At 39.1% G+C, this 19651-nt stretch overlaps 1 protein-coding gene across 3 annotated transcripts in view; it reads left to right on the top strand.

The window, feature by feature from the left end:
• The window catches only part of SUGCT (succinyl-CoA:glutarate-CoA transferase), a 684028-nt gene extending 671840 nt beyond the window's left edge, over nt 1–12188 (top strand). Inside the window, exon 14 of one of the 3 annotated variants that reach the window (XM_076006291.1) lies at nt 11554–12188. In XM_076006291.1, coding sequence (XP_075862406.1) covers nt 11554–11558 — 5 coding nt within the window. In that variant the 3' untranslated portion in view covers nt 11559–12188. Of the gene's footprint in view, nt 1–6236; nt 7005–11553 lie in introns of those variants that run through there. The other 2 variants (XM_076006292.1, XM_012752259.3) reach the window with 2 other exon arrangements.
• Nucleotides 12189–19651: the final 7463 nt, after the last annotated feature.

The following is a 19651-nucleotide window of genomic DNA, read 5'->3' as shown; positions in this document are numbered from 1 at the left end:
TATTCTGAAATTTCATGTGAAGATGTCAAGATGTAAATCTTTTCTTCATTTATTGTGTTGTATTCTCAGTTGACTCTTTTAATCTAAAAACACACTTTCTTTTCCACTCCTTGTTATCATTTATTGAAAGATTTCTCCTCCTTTACTCTTTTTGTTTCCTTCTTTCTGGGATTCTTGTCTGTTTTATGAGAACGCTGAGCTTCTTTCTCACATTTTAGTATATTTTTCTCCCTACATCCATAGGGAGGCCTTTTACTTTATTTTCTAAATTCCTAATTTTGACAAAATATTGAGAAAATTTAAGTGCTAAACCTTGTTTTAATTGTGTCTTGTGTCTTTTGCATAGCCTTCTATTCTCTTTTTTTTTTTTTTTTTTTTTTGAGACAGATTCTCACTCAGTTGCCTGGGCTAGAGTGCCATGGCGTCAGCTTAGCTCACGGCAACCTCAAACTGCTGAGCTCAAGTGATCGATCCTCTTGCCTCAGCCTCCCAAGTAGCTGGGACTACAGGCATGAGCCACCATACCCAGCTAATTTTTTTTTTCTATGTATTTTTAGTTGGCCAATTAATTTCTTTCTATATTTAGTAAAGACGGGGTCTCACTCTTGCTCAGGCTGGTTTCGAACTCCTGACCTCGAGCGATCCACCGGCCTCGGCCTCCCAGAGTGCTAGGATTACAGATGTGAGCCACACCCAACCTAGCCTTCTATTCTTGTTCTGTTCTGAGTTATCTTCATTTTTTCCATTTTTTTTCTCTTTGATGTGGTTCTCATATTTTTGGTGATCTTTGGGTGATCATTCTTTTATAGAAAAAAAGATTTGGATGTCCAGCATTGATTTTCTTTGTTCTTGAGGATGTTTTCCATTCTTATTGGATCTGTGCTGAATAGGAATTCTCCTTGGACCCAATTCTTCTTGGCTCAATATAGCTTAACTGACAGGCTTTACTTAGAAGAAGTGGTTATGACATGGACATGGAGCCGCAGGCAGGCTATGGGCCCCTCAGATGTTGGCCTCAGAAAGGCTTTGTCCTAGGGCTCCAACATTTGCATCACAAAGTTTAACTTCCCCTATACAGCTTTCTGAAACATGTTTTAAAAAGAACTTGTTGATGTTTTGGGTGTAGTTAAATTCTGGCTGCTTGTACTCTACTCTTACAAAGTTTGCTTGAAGGTTACAGCAGATCCAAACTGGACCCATTTTCTATATTAAGACATTCATTCCTTCTGTTTTCACTTCTATTTCTATTCCCTACTCTGTGTCTCTCATAACCACTGATTTTAAGATCAGAGGCTTTTTTTTTGGGTGGTGGGGGTGGGAAGGGATGAATTGGCATCCACCTATCTCTTTATGGAATATTGCAGAATCAGTTTTCTTTACGTCTTTTGTCCATCAACGTGATCCCATTCCTGTGGTTCATCAATTTGTCAGAAATATCCCATTCACTAGTGATGCTCCTTTTATTCTATTCATTCATATAAAGATTTTTGTTTATTTAATTTCTATACATTTATTTCAATGGGGTTTCAGGAGAGTGTGAAGGCAATATATATGTACTCAAAGTCAAAAATTACAACTTGAAGTTACCATACAGTTTGCCATCATTTGGGTTCAATGTAATTTATTTAACCAGTGCCCAAATTTTGGACATATTTTTCTAAGATTTTAAATATTATAACCACTTGACCTTATTATTCCGAAGAGAGAAGTTGAAGATAGGCCTTGAATTGAGTAATATTCCATTGTAAACATATACTAAGTTTTAATAATCCACTCATGAATTGATGGGCACTTGGGTTGTTTCCACGTCCTCACAATAGTGAATTGTGCTGCCATAAACATTTGGGTGCAAATGACTTTATAATAGAATGTCTTATGCTCTTTGGGGTAGATGCCTAATAATGCTATTGCAGGGTCGAATGATATTTCTATTTTTAACTCTTGGAGGTATCTCCAAATTCTTTTCCACAAAGGTTGCACTAATTTGCAGTCCCACCAGCAGTGTAAGAGTGTTCCTGTCTCTCCACATCCTCGCCAGCATTTGCTGTTTTGGGATTTCTTGATACAGGCCAATCTCACTGGTGTTGGTGATATCTCCTTGTGGTTTTGATTTCCATTTCTCTAATGATTAGAGATGTTGAGCACTTTTTTAATATGTTTGCAGGCCATTATTCTGTCTTCTTTCACTGCTTATATTATCCTGGATTAAGCTTAAGCCCATTATCCAAAACGAGGTGACACAAGATCAGAAAAATGGGCTCCACATGTACTCGCCATCAAATTGGTACTGACTAACACTATGGTGCTCAAATGGTGGTGGTGTTCATCAGGGATTTAGGGGTTTGGGGGTTAGTCCCATATCTGAGGGGTGTGCTAGGGAGAGGCAAAGATATAAAATGCAACCAAAATGTTCATACTTTCATATTTTCTTGAAATAATAAAAAAAAAGATAGACCTACAGAGGCAGTATATGAAAGAGTGAGAAGCTAAACACTTACAGCTAGTCCTAACAAAGGTAATCTTTGGAAGCAGATGGAAAATTCAAGTTAAATAAAAAAGTCTAGAATCCCACACAAAGAACTCTCATGGGCTATATTTTAGAAAGCTGTGTAGGAAATTGAGAGATGTTAATAGTATTAAACAGATTTAAAAAGATGTATAGATCCTCACCTATAAAATTTGTCAACGTTCCTTATTCTTTCCATAGGAAGGAAATTTCAAAGTAGGTTTTCTCCATCCAAATATGTGAACACTTTTAAAATTCTTGATATTTGGTTGACAAATTTCCCTCTAGGAGGATTGTATCAATTTATACTCCTACCAGACACCAACCTCCTAAAAACAAACAAAACTACCCACATGATTTGCTAATTTTATAAACAAAACTATATCTTATTATTATTTTCATACACATTTCTTAGATTATTATGGATCGTAAATGTTAACTTTATTTTATTACTCAATGCTCAAAACAACCTTCATAGATATTGTCAACCTCATTTTAGAAATGTGTAGACAGAGGCTATGGGACCATAAGAATTCTCAAGTTCACACAGCTTTCAAGTGTTTAAAAACATGAGAACATAGATATTAATTTGCAAAAAAAATTTTAAGGACATGCGACTTTTTTTCAGTAAAAGGTCAGATTTTTCATTCTTTCTAGATCTTAGATATAAATAATTATGTCAAACATTTTCTACTTCTTGAAACACATCTATTTCATGTTTCAACCCTTGTTCCCTGTGTACAAAGCTTAAATGAGGAGGAACGTCCCTGCTGCCTAGGATTATTGCACAGAGTTGCAAGAACAGAATTCAAATGGCTCATGGGAACTTAGCTTTGTCTGATATATTGACATCATTTTTTATTTGCTCCATTGCAGTATATTTGTCTTTATCCTGGCAAGTCTAAATAAATTACCAAGTAATACCATTCTGCCAGCCTACATGCTTGAAGATGTTTTATGCAAAGGGTTAAATACCTTCTTCCCTACACTAGTAGTATTGTCTTCAGTGTAGATCTGGAAGCTACCAGGAAAGTACAGTGAACAGTGGGAGTGACACAAGTTGAGCTTCCCTTTAGTATGGCTGGACCTGAAGAGTTCCCTCATTAGGTCACTGCACGGAGGGTAAAAGTCCAGGTTCTTAGTTCTGATACTACAATGTGGGTGTGGTTTTTACATAGCGTAAAAATGTTATGCTGTGTGAAAGAAGCCAGACACAAAGGGTCACAAATTATGATTCAATGTATAAGGAATATCCAGGATAGGTAAGTCCATAGAGACAGAAGGTAGATTAGTGGTTACCTGGGTTTGGGGGAAGGGAGGAATGGGAGAAACTGCTCAGAGGGTAAGGGGTTTTATTTTAGAGTGATGACAATGTTTGGAATAGAATAGAGGTGATGGTTGTGCAGTATTGTGAAATGTACTAAATGCCACTGAATTGTTCACTTTAAAATGGTTAACTTTATGTTATGTAAATTTCACCTCAATAATTTTTTTAAAAATTTCCCAGTTCTGAAACCCAACAGAAATTGGATCCCGACTCTATCATTTTCTAGTTATGTGACCTTGGGAAAGTTACTTTAATTTCCTAAACTTAACCCTCGCTTTAACACTTTTACCTTAAACTTCCATTCCCTTCAGTATCCTAATATGGAAGCAAAGATTACTAATAATCCACCTACCAAACCGGATTGTTGTGAAAATTATATGAGATGATGTACATGACGCTTTTGATGCAGTGGTTGACACAAGTTTTTAAGAAATGGTAGCTGCTATGATGACAACTACTAACTACTTACTGCTACTACTATATCTGCCAGCAGTGGCAGTAATGTCTCAACCCGGATTCTTGGTGTACACAAGTGACCATTTTCCATTCTGTAGTCTCATTTCTGGTCATTCAAGCAGGATAAAATCACATGACATTGACTTAGGGAGGCTTGTGTTCCTTCAGTGGAGGACTTCTTGTGAAACACGAGTTTTACATTAAAACTGTTTTAAATTAATGTCAAAATGGAACAGAGTCTGAGAGAGCAATGAGTAAGGATCAAATCCCTAAAACATCAAATTCTCAGCCTTCTTGGGAGAGGCGAACAACATGTGCTATACTTGTGACCCCTTTCCTGAAAAGGGACCATCCCTTGACAAAACAGTCATGCACTGGGGTATTTAAAAGAAAATGTGACAAAAGGTGAAAATTCCACTAACCTTCAACGTAGGCATCGTTGAAAGTTGGTTGTTTGTAGTGGATGGTATGTGTCACACAGAAGTACTGCTTGATGGTGCTAGGAGACCTATGTCCTCTGCTCTATCAACAATGGCATGCACAGAAGTATTTTTATTAATGGAATTCTCCAAAGAGCTAAAAGCACATTTCCTGATTTAGTGATAGACATTCTATTACCCATACATGCTTTGGTTTTATTTCTTCTGCCTTTAGGCTCCTCAAATCAAGAAAAACCCAGAAAAGAATTTTCTAAGATAGAAATGTACCATTTTATAATTTCTTCTTGTGACTATTATCCAATTTGTTCTCTTAAAGCCAAATCAAATGTGAAGTAAAGGACAAAACATACACACCATTTATTGAAAGAAGCAACAAAGGCAAAATTTGTTGAAACAGGTTCCCTAATATCCAGTTTGTCTATGGAGGAGTGAGAAGTCAGAAGCCACTAATTGTTATGGAAAGTTCATGATCTTTAATATGAAGCAGTTCCAATGGACATGGATTTTCATCTAGGCCCTATTATTAGCCATATGGCCTTGATAAAAACCTTAGATTTTTGGAATTTACTGTCATGATGTGAAGAATGGGGAAGGAAAAATCCATTTCCAACAGTTGTTGAAAGTATTGCTTGATTTGCTGTTTAAAGTGACTTAGTGCCTACCAGAGAGCTGGCAATAAATGTCCTTTACTCCTAACACCACAAGCTTCAAGAGAGATGTTGTGGCAGCTCTTGTAGTCATAGTAGCCAGCAAGTTGTGTGCATATTATGGGTTAGGGAATGTTCACTTAGTGCTGTTGGTCCATTATCTCAATTATATCTTTACTTCAAGTCTGTGGGTAAACCTTATCATACCCAGTTTACTGTTGTGGAACATGAGGCTCAGGCAAGTTAAGTAATTTGTCCATGATGGCTCTGCAAGCAAGGATGACAGCTGAGATCCAAACCTAAGTCTCCGTGACAATGAAGCTTGCACACATAACCTCTTCTACCATCAAAAGGCTTGAACCAAGGTCTAGCTGAGGTTCAGTTGATCTACAGTCTGTTGAACTAAATCTTACAACTAACTATACAGTAGACACTAAATAGTCACCTTCTGGGTTGCCTTCATCTGGGGTCCGATTTCCAGCTTCAAAAAGACAGGATCTGTGGCCATTGTTATCTTGGGCCCAGAGAGTCCACTCAGTCGAGTGCCCTCCCTCTAAGTCTTTGTGATGTGACAGGAGTGAAGCTTCCAAATAGGCCTGGCACACACTAGGTCCGTACATGCAGCCCTGCTCCATGGTGATGGGCAGGTCAGATGACCACTGCGCAGTTGGATGAACCTGAGTCAAGAAAAGCCACATGTGAAAATACATTTACTTCCAAAATTACGGTGCCTTTGCAAGGCTGTAACTGGCACTCGTTGATATTCTTGGCATTCATTGAAAACACCCCGGGCTGCTTAGGTAATTAATTTCCTAGGGTTAGTCATTAACAGACTTCCTGCTTTCCCCCTTCTTTGACAGGCCCAGCTGTGAGATACAGTAAGTTCAAGATGTCAGAGGCCAGGCCTCCTCCCCTGCTCGGGCAGCACACGACGCACATCCTGAAGGAGGTCCTCCGGTACGATGACAGGGCCATCGGGGAGCTGCTCAGCAGTGGCGTGGTGACCCAACATGAGGCTGAGTAACAAAGGAAAAATGCTCTTTCTCAAAGCCACAATCTGAGTGCACTTTGCTGGCAAAGGCGATGCTCTGTCTGGACTCTTACCCCAATCCTGATGCCACTGGAAGGAAGAGTTAGAGGAACTCCAGATTTCCTGCCTGGCATCTTCACAATGGCCTTAGAATTAATGAATCAAGTGCCTTTTAAATGTACCCCACCTTTTATTCCCTACCATTTTTTTTTTCAGATAATGGTATAATTATGGATTTGTGGAATTTTTTTTTGGATAAAGATTTAATATTTTCCTGGAAAAATACCTCCTTATTCTAATTACATTAATGGCCTAAACATTTGCCCCCACCCCCCCCCCCAGCCCACACAGGCCTGAAAAAGAGCAGATCTCTTGACATTTTCTACTTGTACATAAATTCTTCATTTAAATCTTTGTTAGGAAGTCAAAGCAATAAGCAGAATGACAGTCTCTGTGATTGATTTTAAACAGAATAACTTAATTTTGAGCTCATGAACCCTTTGTTAGTCTACAATTTAAACCATGGACTTTGCTGATGTCCATTATAAAACTGAGCTTCATTCTCCCCCGTGGAAGTAAATATTTGCTTTATGTTGTATTTCTCTGGTGATTTTATGATACATGGCAGAAAATCAATTTCCCCTAGTGTATTCAGGGATGTAGGTATCTGTCTGAATGGGAAAGTGAGAAGTGGTTCTTCAATTGGAACCGTATTTTGAGCCAAGTGCAAATGCAACAGGCTTTTAAATGAATGCCAGATGACTATCCAGGTACTAAATAATGTGTACATAATGACGAATAGGAGAATGACAGGAAAACATTGCTTTGTAGTCTGAATATCCACTGTAGAAGACTATATCATGCCTTAGTATTAAGTATTTTGTCAGTGAATTTGAAGTATAGAAAATATTTTCTGTCCAGAAAGTCAGAAATAATTAATTAGGACATATATTCCAGGATAAATTGTCATTCAAGTCTGCCAGGCCCAGGTATAGACCAGGGAATCAGATGACTCCATGATCAGTATCTTGAGATGACCTCAACTCATGGCTATTAGGCACACTTATTTTAAAGCAATGTCATTACATACCAGTGGTGACTGAAAGCTGAATTACAGATGTTCATCTTTCAAACTGTGATTTAGAGTGCATTTTCTTGTTGTGTTCTTTTTTATTAGAATTTTTGAATCATTTGTCCATGTTATAAGGCCCAATACGTTTCTAGAATCCAGAATTCCAAATAAATAGGAAACTTGTCTTCTCATAAGACCTTATGAGACTTTTCAGAAGATTGCCTACTAATTTTTAAAAGTTATTGTCCTCCCTGCTTTCCTCTTGTGAACATCTTATTCTGAGGAACTCCTGCTGTTATTCCACTAGTTAGAATTTCATCATACAAGGGTAATTTGACACCTTCTGTGGTACTTCCCCCCCCCCCCATGGCTAATTCACAGATACATATTTGGAGACAGTCACTTCAGGTCAGATGTCGAAGCAAAATTTCTTTATGTTTATACAATCAATATGGACAATGAAAAAAGGTTAGATGACTGAGAATTGGCCAAACCACATATCTTACAAAACAGACCCACCAGTTTGCCTACTGATTCAGGTAGATATCTTGAAATGCAGATTACTTGGTAACTGAGCAGTAACCTTGAATATCTGGGTAGCCATATGTAGGTGATATGCATCATGCATGGAAGTCAGAAATGCCTGTAGTGGAACTGTATATGTAGCTTCTAGATTTCCACCTACATACCTAAAAATGTTGAGGAGAACTTTGAACCTGCTGGTCACCCAACAAAAAGCATTTGCTGTACTCTACCAAATTAGCAAAAGAAATAATTTGGAATATATTTCAAGTTCAGATGGATAATTAGTCCTGAAAGAAACAGTGTGCTTTCTAAAATTTCTAGCAATATGCCCCAGATCAAGTTATGCTTATAAACAAATGTGCTGTTTTAATTATCAGGGCCTATTATCTTACACATTCCTGAAACTGAACACACTACTAAGATACCATATGCTCAAGTTCAGTTTGTGTCAAGGCCTGCCTTCTGGCAGGTTTGTGTCTAAGGTTGGCCTAGAAGATTTCTTGAAACTCAGTGGATTCATCATTATGGAACTGGGGGGGGGGGGGGGTTATCCACAAGGAAATGAGCTTCTTTCCCTTTATTTTTTTTTCATAAACTTTTTGACTTTCTGGTTAGTCAAGCATGATATTTTCCAGCAAGCAGTCTGATATCTGAATGTTTCACTAGCAGAAGAGAAATGAACATTGATCAACTTAGTGTGACTACCCCAGTTACATGGTATGAGCTTGTCTTTGATCCATCCGCTAGGGGATAAAAGTATGATCATGATTTAAGAAAACAAAGGAGGTCTTACATGGGCTATTTCCTACCAGGACATTAGGCTACTAAGCCTGGATAGCACCACAGGGAGGGTTTCTGCACAAAGACTTCACTACCCCTGCTTTTAGCCTTCCTGGGAAACTTGTACCCACTCGTATCTCACCGGAATTTGATATTTCGCCACTAACTCTTTCATGCCATGGCTTTGGCACATTCTGTTTTAAAAGCTGTATAGATGTGAGACTTGCTGGTCACCCTCCCACATAGCTCACTGCTGCCTTTCATCCACACGATTCATTCCCCAGATAATGGATCTAAAGGGTGTGAGAAGGACGCCAGGACCAGGGCTGGACAGTCTGACAATCTTCAGCCTCTTCTTACAGCTTCTCACTTTGATTCCCAGTTGGCAAAGGGGATGACTGGAAAAAATGCTCACTCTTCTCCCTTCATACCCTAACCCTGGGCTATTCATTTTCAACGTTGTCCCCTAAGGTTGTGATACTCTCCTTGCATTGGCATCGATTCATGGGAGACTCCCTGCTGTGGTGAGTCCGTAACTGGTGGGTCTCTTTGAGCTGCAGTGGTTCTGGGATAAATGGTTACATATCTTGATTGTAGCATCAGTGATCTTTGGGAGGTCAGCATATCAAGCTCATTCCTCTTCCTTCTTCATTTTGTGGGAATAGTACATGCATTGTCTGATAAGAAGGATAAAGAAGTTCAGAGAAAATGTACATGTTTCCATTTCAAACAGCAGTGAGGGGAAACGGAAAACCCATCACGGAGATTCCTTTTTTTTTTGAGACAGAGTCTCACTCTGTTGCCTGGGCCAGAATGCCGTGGCGTCAGCCCAGCTCACAGCAACCTCAAACTCCTGGGCTCAAGCGATCCTCTGTCTTAGCCTCCCAAGTAGCTAGGACTACAGGCATGTGCCACCATGCCCAGGTAATTTTTTCTATATATATTTTTTTAGTTGGCCAATTAATTTCTTTCTATTTTTAGTAGAGATGAGTCTTGCTCTTGATCAGGCTGGTTTTGAACTTCTGACCTTGAGCGATCCACCCACCTCAGCCTCCCAGAGTGCTAGGATTACAGGCCTGAGCCACCGCGCCCAGCCCATCACAGAGATTCTTATACTAAGGTTGAAAAGTTTTCTCAGGCATTGGAATGTAATTGCATTTCTTACAATCCTAGTACAGCAATACTAGGGTTAAATGTTTTATAAATTATTACTTTTGTTAGATGCTTAAATAGTTTCTCTGTACAGACATACCCTACTGTCTTCCCAGCACGAATGACCCTGAACTTCTGAACAAGGCTGGCGGTACGCAGGGCAGGTTTATGTGGCGGGATTAGCGGAGCATAAGCAACTCCAGTAGACGTGTTTCCCCAACACCCATTCAAATATATGTCTTGCAGTATCGCTTCACGAGGTTGAAGCATTATAGACAAATGAAGGCAAGTATATTTGCACTAATGCATTTATTTCACACACTGGGGAAAATGAGGACAAAAAAGGAGAGGTTTGGAGGAGTCAGGATGGGTAAATGTAGCTAGCAGGAACGGGGAAGGGAAGCAGAGAGCACACCCAGCAGAGGCAGAGCCAAGGGCACATTTGCTCTGAAGACTGGAAGCCGTGCCCGACACGTGGTGCCAAGAGGGACGGGCAGGCACCGGAAAGAGCTCAAACACTGCCCAGATAACAGATTTTAGTCACCTCAATTTTTCATGAGAAATAGTTCTTTTTTTTACTGTTCATTAAGACCTTAGGGTTAAAGGGACAGGACAGGAAAACCACTACATTGTGACCAGTTGCTGCCCCATGGCTATTCCCTTTTTGCTTCTTTCTTTCTCCCTTTTCTTCTGGTTACTTCATTTTCTCCCTTTCTTTATTTTCCCCCGATTCTTTGAACCTCCTTTCCTCCCTCTCTTTCTCTATAGTAATGATCCTTTTTCCTCTTCTCCTTTGATTTTCTTCCTCCTCCTCCTCCTCCTTTTCTTCCTCCTCATCTCCTCCTCCTCTTCTTCTTCTCTCTCTCTCTCTCTCTCTCTCTCTCTCTCTCTCTCTCCACACACAGAGTTACAGACCCACGTTACACAAGCATGAAGGCTAAAACCTCTGAGTGATCTTCAGAAAAATAGCACTTGCTCAGCGATTTGGAAGATAGCTGGTGGCAATTCTGGCCAAGACTTCACCTCCACCAGCAATCTTGACTTTATCTCTGAGCGAGGCTATTCTTTAATAACTAGCTGCCACTTCTCCCTTGAAAGCCAGGGAAAGAAATGAAAGAGGGCTCCGAATGCCACCGTAGGCTGTGGCAGAGCCCTGGGGCCTATTATCTCTCTGCCACGTGACCCCGGTTTGAAGATAAAAACCTAAAATAAATAAAATGGAATACAGAGCAGAGTTAGACCCCATCCCAGTCACAAGTACTGGAGCCAAGCAGCCAAAGTCTTGCTGTGGTTACAGCAGAGCTTTCATCAGAGAAGGGGTGGGGAGGGCTGATGCTGGATTATTCTGCTCCAGCACTTAGGCTGGGCCTTGGATTTTATTCCTCTTTCTTAGAGAAGGCAAATTTACTTAGCCTCCAGGTGGTGATTCATAATTTGTCCCTGGCCATTTTAATCCAATGTTCTCCAGAAAGATCGTGCCGTCCCCTCTACCTTGGTTTTGCCGTCTGTTAAATGGGGTGACTTGATCTTCATGCCCCTTTTCTTTTTTCTTCCAACAGGCTGAAAAACACTTTGACATGCCCCTCCCTTTGCCTCCCCCTTTTCTTTTTCTTTGCAGATTAACCACATGACAATCTGTTCAACTCCAGTTAACCTTGAACATCTAGATGGGCTCCTGACCACACAGACTGGAGGAACAGGGTTTTCCTGCCCTTCATCCGTTCACCCGCACCCCTTCCTTTTGTCTAGAACGTTGTACCAGTGCTCATGGTGAGACGGGACACTCAGCTTCAGAACACACAACCAAGATGTTGAGAGTAAAGAAATTCATGTAAAACTGCCACAGGAAAATATCTTTCTTTCTGCCCCTTTTACTTCTTTGTGAACGCTAAAGAAAAATTTGAATTTCCACAGCACCTCTTCGTACAAGGTGTGGCAACATGTATAACACACATTCACCCAGACAGTCTTGGCTTTATGTTTTTAGATTTTACAAAGAACTAGGAGTCTAGGATTGCCCCTTCATCAGGCCAAACATGCTTGCAATGGCATTGAGACAGGCCACAGGGCAGAAGTACTACAACCCTCAAGTCCACTGCTGGAGGCCATGCCTGGTCCCCTGAGAACCTTCTCAGCCAGCTTTGCCATGGGGAAGGGTGTAGAAAACTAAAGCAGCTCATTCTTAAAAGCACAACAGAGCTGGAAATATCCAGTGATTTGGGCTTCCATCTCTGAGCCCATGTTTCCCACATTCTGAGCATTTTGTCTGGTTCCCTAGCTTTGCTTTCTGGAGTCCGGGAAAACCCAGCAGGCCAGAGGTGGTGCTCTAGACCTGCTAAGTGAATCCATTAACTGAACTCACTGACAAACCACGGAGAAATGATAGTGATTAAAACTCAATGTTTTATGCAGCTACTCTCATACAACCCAGGTAACATGAGGTGAAATGAGTAGATTGGTGGGTCTCTGTGTGGGTACATTTCTGGAAGAAGGTTTATTAACTCAGCAAGCTGAGCTCTCAGATCTAGAATAAGCCCAGTTAGGGGAGGAATTACCTTTAATTTCATGCACAAAATGGAAATAGATTTACAAGACTCACCCTCATAAAGTAAGAACTCTTATTATGTATATAGAAATGTACGTGTGTATATAATACACCCTCTTTGCTTTCTTCTTCCAATAAGCTGAACAACACTTAGACACATCCCTCCCTAAACATAAAATATATTTATATTTCTCTCTCTTAGAATATAGAATGGATAAAGTTCATCAATGCTGGCAAGCCTTTCTGTGAGTTTTGTGATTGGTGTTAAATTTGATGCTATATAATGATGATGATGATGGTCATACCACATGAAGAGGGTGTCACGTCAGCATGGGCACACTCACCTGTTCTCTGGTCTACCGTGTTCAATGTTCAGCCATAGTTGCTGTGGACAGTCTTCTCAGAGTGTGTCCCTAAAACTCATGGGCCTTAGGACTTTGGGAATATTCAAGGGGTTAAAGGGGAAGACACATAGGGGCAGCAAGAGAGACCCTAATCTCATCATTTTGACCTTTGCAAATGTTCTTAAAAAAAAAAAAAGATTCAGCTTCGTGTGAACATATTGACAGAACCCACAGGAAAATCTCCTCAGGCTGCCATTTCAGGGGAATATCACATGTCCTGAGAATATATACTTCTACAAGAGAGGACCTTAAAGGGTCCTGCCCACCCCAGCAGGTTTTTCTGTATAGAAATTTACTGATGCAAGCTCCCATTTCTGGTTCTTTCAAAAGGTTAAATGGAGCCAAAAGTTGCTGACGAAGTAAGTCAGAAGCAACTCTTCCAAAGACCGCTGCTGAGGAAAACAAGAAGGTCTTGAGCACTTAGACATGCCCACTTAGAGGAGCGTGATTCAGTGTGCTAGACGACAGCTCACGCACTGTTGAAACCTGAAGGACACAGAGAGGCAATCCAGTGACAACTATGACTTCTCAAAATTCCCAAAAAATGTCAGCAAATGAGTGACACCAATTTCCAATCAAATTTCAAGTTCTTGGATAAGTGAAAAGAAGTATGAGAGATGTCTCTAGTATGATATATATGACTCCCGTAGAAATAAAAAACTTGTTTTAGGAGGAAAACATGTATTTGCTTAAACACCTACTCTATAAGCAAATTGAATGAAAAACATAGTCCCACAAAGTGAGAAGATACAGTAGTGAATCATACAAATAACTTATTTTGGTTTTGGTTTGTTTGGAACGTTTTCAAAATATTGGAGCATAAGGGTAAGTGCATCATTATGTTTGTCTATGAACATATGAATGAAATTTTCTCTGATCTGCACAATTAAAAGTGATCTCTGCATTTTTGTTAGCTGTCTTAGTCCCCTGTACTTATATGATCAGAGCAGTTATCACACATTGAGCTATAATTACCTGGTTACTTGTGGCTCTCCTCCATCAAACTATTATATAATATACTTGTGGTTAACTTAGTCACCTTTGAATCTACGGTTATTATAGTGCCTACCCTATAGGAGGTACACAATAAATATCTGTTGAATAGACATTCGCTCACCCATCAGATTACAAGTTCTATGAGAAAGGAACTGGTGATGTTTATTTTTTCTAACTCATAGTGTCTGTAATAGTCTTCAAGGATGGTCACATCAATTCCTCCCTCCCAATGTGCACTTGCCTCTCTTCCCATCAAGAGATGCATTTTATTCCTCCCCCCACCTTTGACTCTAAGGTGGTCTTATGACTTGCTTTCTTTATTAAAATATTTTTATTTTAAATAAATTTAGATATACAAAAAAATGCAAAAATAGTACATAGAAGTCCCACGTACTGTTTATCCAGTTTCGCTAATGTTAACATTTTATATACCAATGTACAATTATGTAAATTGAAAATTAAGATTGATATAATGCTATTTACTAATCTATAAACATTATTCAAATTCTATTCAATTGTCTTATTTTGATAGGCAGAATTCTAAGGTGGTCCCCAAGATTCCCAGCCTCTGATGTATACACACTGTCCCCCAGTTATTCAGTAAAATACTAAGTGCTGCTGTGGAAGGATTTTGTAGATGTAATTAAGGTCCAGTATCGATTGACCTTGAGATAGAGAGATTATCTGGGGGGAATGACATAATCACATGAGTCCTTTAAATCTGGGTCTAGAGATCAGAGACATGAGGGCACGGATTGGAAGCATAAGGTGGATTAGACATGTGGAGTCTTCATTGCTGGAAGGAGTCACATGGCAAGAATTCAGGTGACCTCTAGGAGCTGAGAGCAGCCCCCAGCCAACAGCCAGCAAGAAAACAGAGACCTCAGTCCTGCAACCACAAGGAGCTGAATTCTGCCAACAATCTGAATACGTGTGGAAGTGGATTAATTTTCAGAGCATCCAGACAAGAACTGAGTCAAGCCAACATGTTGGTTTTAGTCTTGGGAAACCCAGAGTGGGAAACCCAGTCACACCATGCTGGACTTCTGACCTACAGAACTGTGAGCTGATAAATGGGTGTTCTTTTAAGCTTGGATTATCCAGCAGTACAAAATGAATATTTCTTCTAATTTCCTTTTTCTGGTCAAGGATTAATTCTAGAATTGCATACCACATTTAATTATCATTTTTTTCTTAGTCTTCTCCAGTCTGGGTCAGTTCTCCAATTTCTTTGTTTTATGACCTTTATACTTTTCTTAAAAGAAACAAAGAAAATATTTTAGTATGAAAATTTTCAAACATAAAAAAGTGTGCTCAACCCACCACCCAGCTTCAACTGTTATTAACCTATCACAAATCTTATTTCATCTATACCTTCTCTTCTCTTAGCCTTTGTCTCCTGCAATATTTTGAAGCAAATCTCAAACATTGTATCTTTTCATCTAGAAACATATCCATATGTAACCTCCTAAAGATAAAAATACCTTAAAAATTACCATGTTGATATTATCGCATGTGAATGTATTTTTTAATTTAAAAAATTTTAAATATTGTATTTTTAAATTTTTATTTATTTTTTAATTTTTTAATTATTCTGTGTACATCATAGTTGTCTTCATAGGGTACATGTGATGTTTTGATATAGGCATACAATGTGAATTAATCCAATCAGGGTAACTGAGGTATTTATCATCGCAGGCATTTTTATCATTTCTCTGTGTTAGAAACGTTCCAATTGCACTCTTTTAGTTATTTTAAAGTATATCCTAACTTATTGTTAATTATAGTCATTTTGTTGTGCTATCAAATATTGTTCATTCTGTGTAATTACCTAACTATATTTTTGCATCTATTAACCATTCCCACTTTATACCCTGCTCTCTGCTACGTTTCCCAGTCTCTGGTAACCATCACTCTGTTCTGTCTCCATGGGATCAATGGTTTTTAATAGTTAGCTCCCACGTATGAATGAGAACATTTGTCTTTCTGTGCTTGGCTTATACACTTTTGAAGGGCATAATGCAGTTATTTTGTAGAATGTTCCTTAATTTGGTTTTATCTGAAGTGCTCTTGTTATTAGATCAAGGTTGTATATTTTTGGCAAGAAATTTCAGAGGTGATTTTGGATCCTCTCAGTATATCATGGCAGGAGGTACATGATGTTAATATGTATTACTGGTGATTTTAACTTTGATCATTTGGTTAAGGTGATATCTTCTAAGTTCTTCTCCATAAAATTGCTGGGGTTTTTTGTTTGTTTTAGGAATTAATAAGTATATCATGAGACAATGTTTTCAGACTGTATTAGTTTCCTTTGGCTCCTGTAAAAAAAAAATTAACACAAACTTGGTGGCTTAAAACAACTTTATTGTCTCACAGTCCTGGAAGCCAGAAGTCCAAATTTGGCATCACTGAACTGAAATAAAAGTGCCACAGGTCTGTGCTCCCTCTGGAGGCTCTAGAAATGAATCCCCTTTCTCACATCTTCCAGCATCTCAAGTTGCATTCTTTTATTCCTTGCCCATGGCCATTTCTCCATCTTCAAAGCTTGTGGTGTAACATCTCCTCTTTCTGACTCTGCTTTCTTCCTTTCGATTACTTAATCTCCTGTGTGCCATAAAATCTCCCTCTGCTCCTATGCTTAAAAGGAAACTTGTGTTTCCATTTAAGGCCCACCCAGACGATCCAAAATAATCTCCTTGTCTCAAGATCCTTAATTTAATTATACCTTTAAAGTTTTTGCCATATAAAATAACATTTACAGGCTCCAGGGATTAGAATGTGTTATCTTTTGAGGAAGACATTTCCTAGAATACCACTGAAATGATACAAATATTCTGATTTTTATTATACTTTTGCCCACTAATTCTAGCATCTATCCAGGATTCTTGCCTTAAATAATTATTTGATGTTCTGCTTCTATTTTTATTATTTCTAAATTGATTGACTAAAATTCTATTGTGAGAGTTGTTTCTTCTTCTCAATTTATTTATTCAATTATTTGTTTATATCACTATGGATCAATGGATATTTATTTTATCTTATGGTTATAATCCATTGTAGCCATTAGGTTTTGCTCAAATTTTCACAGATTTGGCTACTGGAGGCTTTTTCAAAATGACTATATCCTTTCAATAAGCTTCTACATTTCTATGAGCACTTTTCTTAACTTTCTGTGAATACAAGAGGTTTAGAATCATGTTGTATTTTTCCTGCCATAGCCCTGCAATTGGTCCTTTCTCCAGAAGTCCCTTGTTCCAGTTACTACAGAGTGGTATTTAGAAACCAAAATCTGGATGCTAGATGTGCTCATTGTTACTGAAGTGTCACCACTACTAGGTCCTCTCAGAAGACTAGGGAGGAAATACATGTGTTTACACACACGCACACACCTATGTTTATTTCTATATCTATCTATCTGGATATATTTTATATGTGCCAATTCTAGGCCAAGCCTTTAAGAGGTCTGGCACCTCTCTCTTTTGCTCTTGGAAATCAACTACCATGCTAGAAGTCTGACTATCATCCTCTGAGAAAGCCCAAGCCAGCCATGCAGAGAGGGAGAGGAGCGCTTGGGGGAGCACCAATATGTCAGACATGACATATTGGATCTTCAGCCCTGCTCAACCACCAAGTGAGTACAACTAAGTGGGTGACTCCAGCCAATGCCACACAGAGAAGAACTGCCCAGCTGAACCTGGACCAAATTTCTAATCTAAATTCCAGCATAACTTGATGTTGTTTTAATCCATTACATTTTGATAGCTTGTTATATAACAATACATATTTAAATGCTTAACTCTGAAAGACTTCAATGAATATTTGATCATTGTAATTTGATGAGTAGCTTTCATGGAATTGTGGCTGACTAAAATAAAAAATAATATGTTATGGCTTATTAATTAATTTTTTATTGAATGAAGGCAACCAAAAACTACTTTGGTTGAAAGTTTTTCTAAGATGAATTGGCCTTTTAAAATGAACTGCCACTTAAGGAATGGAGAACGTTGAATTATTTTAATGATGCAGCACCTCAAGCTCAACATTAGCACCAGATGCAAATGGTTTTCCATCCTCAGATAGAACTGAGGATGCTTATGATTGGAAATAGTCTCTTTCCTATCTGGGAAGGGTTTAAACTTAGGAAGAGTTCAACTTCCTGAGTGGTTTCTGTGGTAGGCAGCCCTCAGAGAGCACCCTAGCCTGCAGTGAGCCTTACCCCCTGCTATTAATGTCTTTCCATTATCTCCAGTCTGTCAAGCCTTGTGTGTAGGCATTGTGAGGGGCAGTGTCATCTGCTGTATGTTAATCTCTCTGGGATAGAAATTCTCAGGATAGAAATTACAGCAGTAATGGTAGTAGAGCTGGTGGTGGAGGGTGTGGAGCACAAATATTAATAGTAGTGAGAAAATGTAACAAGGACCTCTCAGAATAACCTCTATGCTGTAAGCCTTCTCTGGGATGACAGTGATGAATTTTTTCCTTGTAGGACATTTGGCAAAGTCTAGGGATATTTTTTGGTTTTCATATCTGGGGGAAACACAGTGGTGGAAGCACAGAGGGGCTTTGCTTCTGGTGCCTAGTGATTAGAGTCCAGGGATACTAATAAATATCCCACAATGCACAGTACAGCCCCCACCACAAAAACTTACTCAACCTGAAATGTCCATAGTGCTGCTATTGAGGAGCAGTATTCTAGAGGAAGCTAATCCTTGAGGTGGAAGAACAGGTGCCTGACTGGTCACTTCTATTTTTTTTTTTCTTTTCACATTATATAAGTTTAATGGAGGAACGTGATGGATAAAGACCACAAATGGTTTTTTGAAGTAAATTCTTATTTTGACTTCTTGTGAAATTCTTGTTTTGACTACTTGCAATAAGTATATTTCTAAAGTGGAGGGAGTAAGACATTCTAGTTAATGGGGGCTCTTCTCCTCATTAATTGTTCTCCACATTTGCGGTTACATTAAGGGCATAAATCAAATTACAAGAAAGATCTTAGTTCTTGATATAATCAGAAAACTGTAACTTGTCCAAGTGACACTGGCCAGGCCACATCCTCCTCTGGGGCCGTGGTTTTCCCTGTAGAGTTAGGTAGAGCTCTGGCAAGGTAATTTCTGAGATCCTTATTTTGAGTTCTTCCATTCTAGGATTCTCTCATACTGTGGATACACAGAGAATGTCATAAAGTGAGATAAAATTGATGGACAATGTTTTGAACAATGGCATTTAAAGGAGAAAAATACTTTAAATAAGGAATTAACAGTACCCCTGTCGGGTGTCTGGGAATTCCGAACTTTAGGGAACTAGAGTGTTTACAAATTTAACAACTGTAAAGTGGGATAATCCATACATTCCCTGGAAGGTCTTCTCTTTGGTCTATACACTCCGCAGATGTCTGCTCTGGGGAAGAGCTAGGCCAATGGAGGCAGAACTGTCGAGCATGAGGGGTCTCAGGTCAGGGCAGGCTAAGTGGGTTGCAGCTGCAGCCTCAACAGAAACCAGCAGACCCCTTGATCAGCATGTACTAGAAGTCTCCTATCCCCTGGAAAATCTGCAGACCTGGAAGTCGCAGTGTCTTCTCTACAATGTGGAGCTTTTGTGAGGGATATGAGGACATGAAAAAGAGGACAAATGCATGTGCAAAACATTAGTCAACATTTGCAATCCTGTCCAATTGTTCTAACAAGGTTAAAGTGAGAACCAAAAAAACTCACCAAGCTTACCACTGGAAAAAATTACCCAGTCAAAGGAAATGATATTTTAAAGAA

This window comes from Microcebus murinus, chromosome 9, assembly GCF_040939455.1.
Source record: "Microcebus murinus isolate Inina chromosome 9, M.murinus_Inina_mat1.0, whole genome shotgun sequence".
Lineage (NCBI taxonomy): Eukaryota > Metazoa > Chordata > Mammalia > Primates > Cheirogaleidae > Microcebus > Microcebus murinus.
Note: the sequence above shows the minus strand (reverse complement) of the source record. Positions and strands in the feature narration are given on the sequence as shown.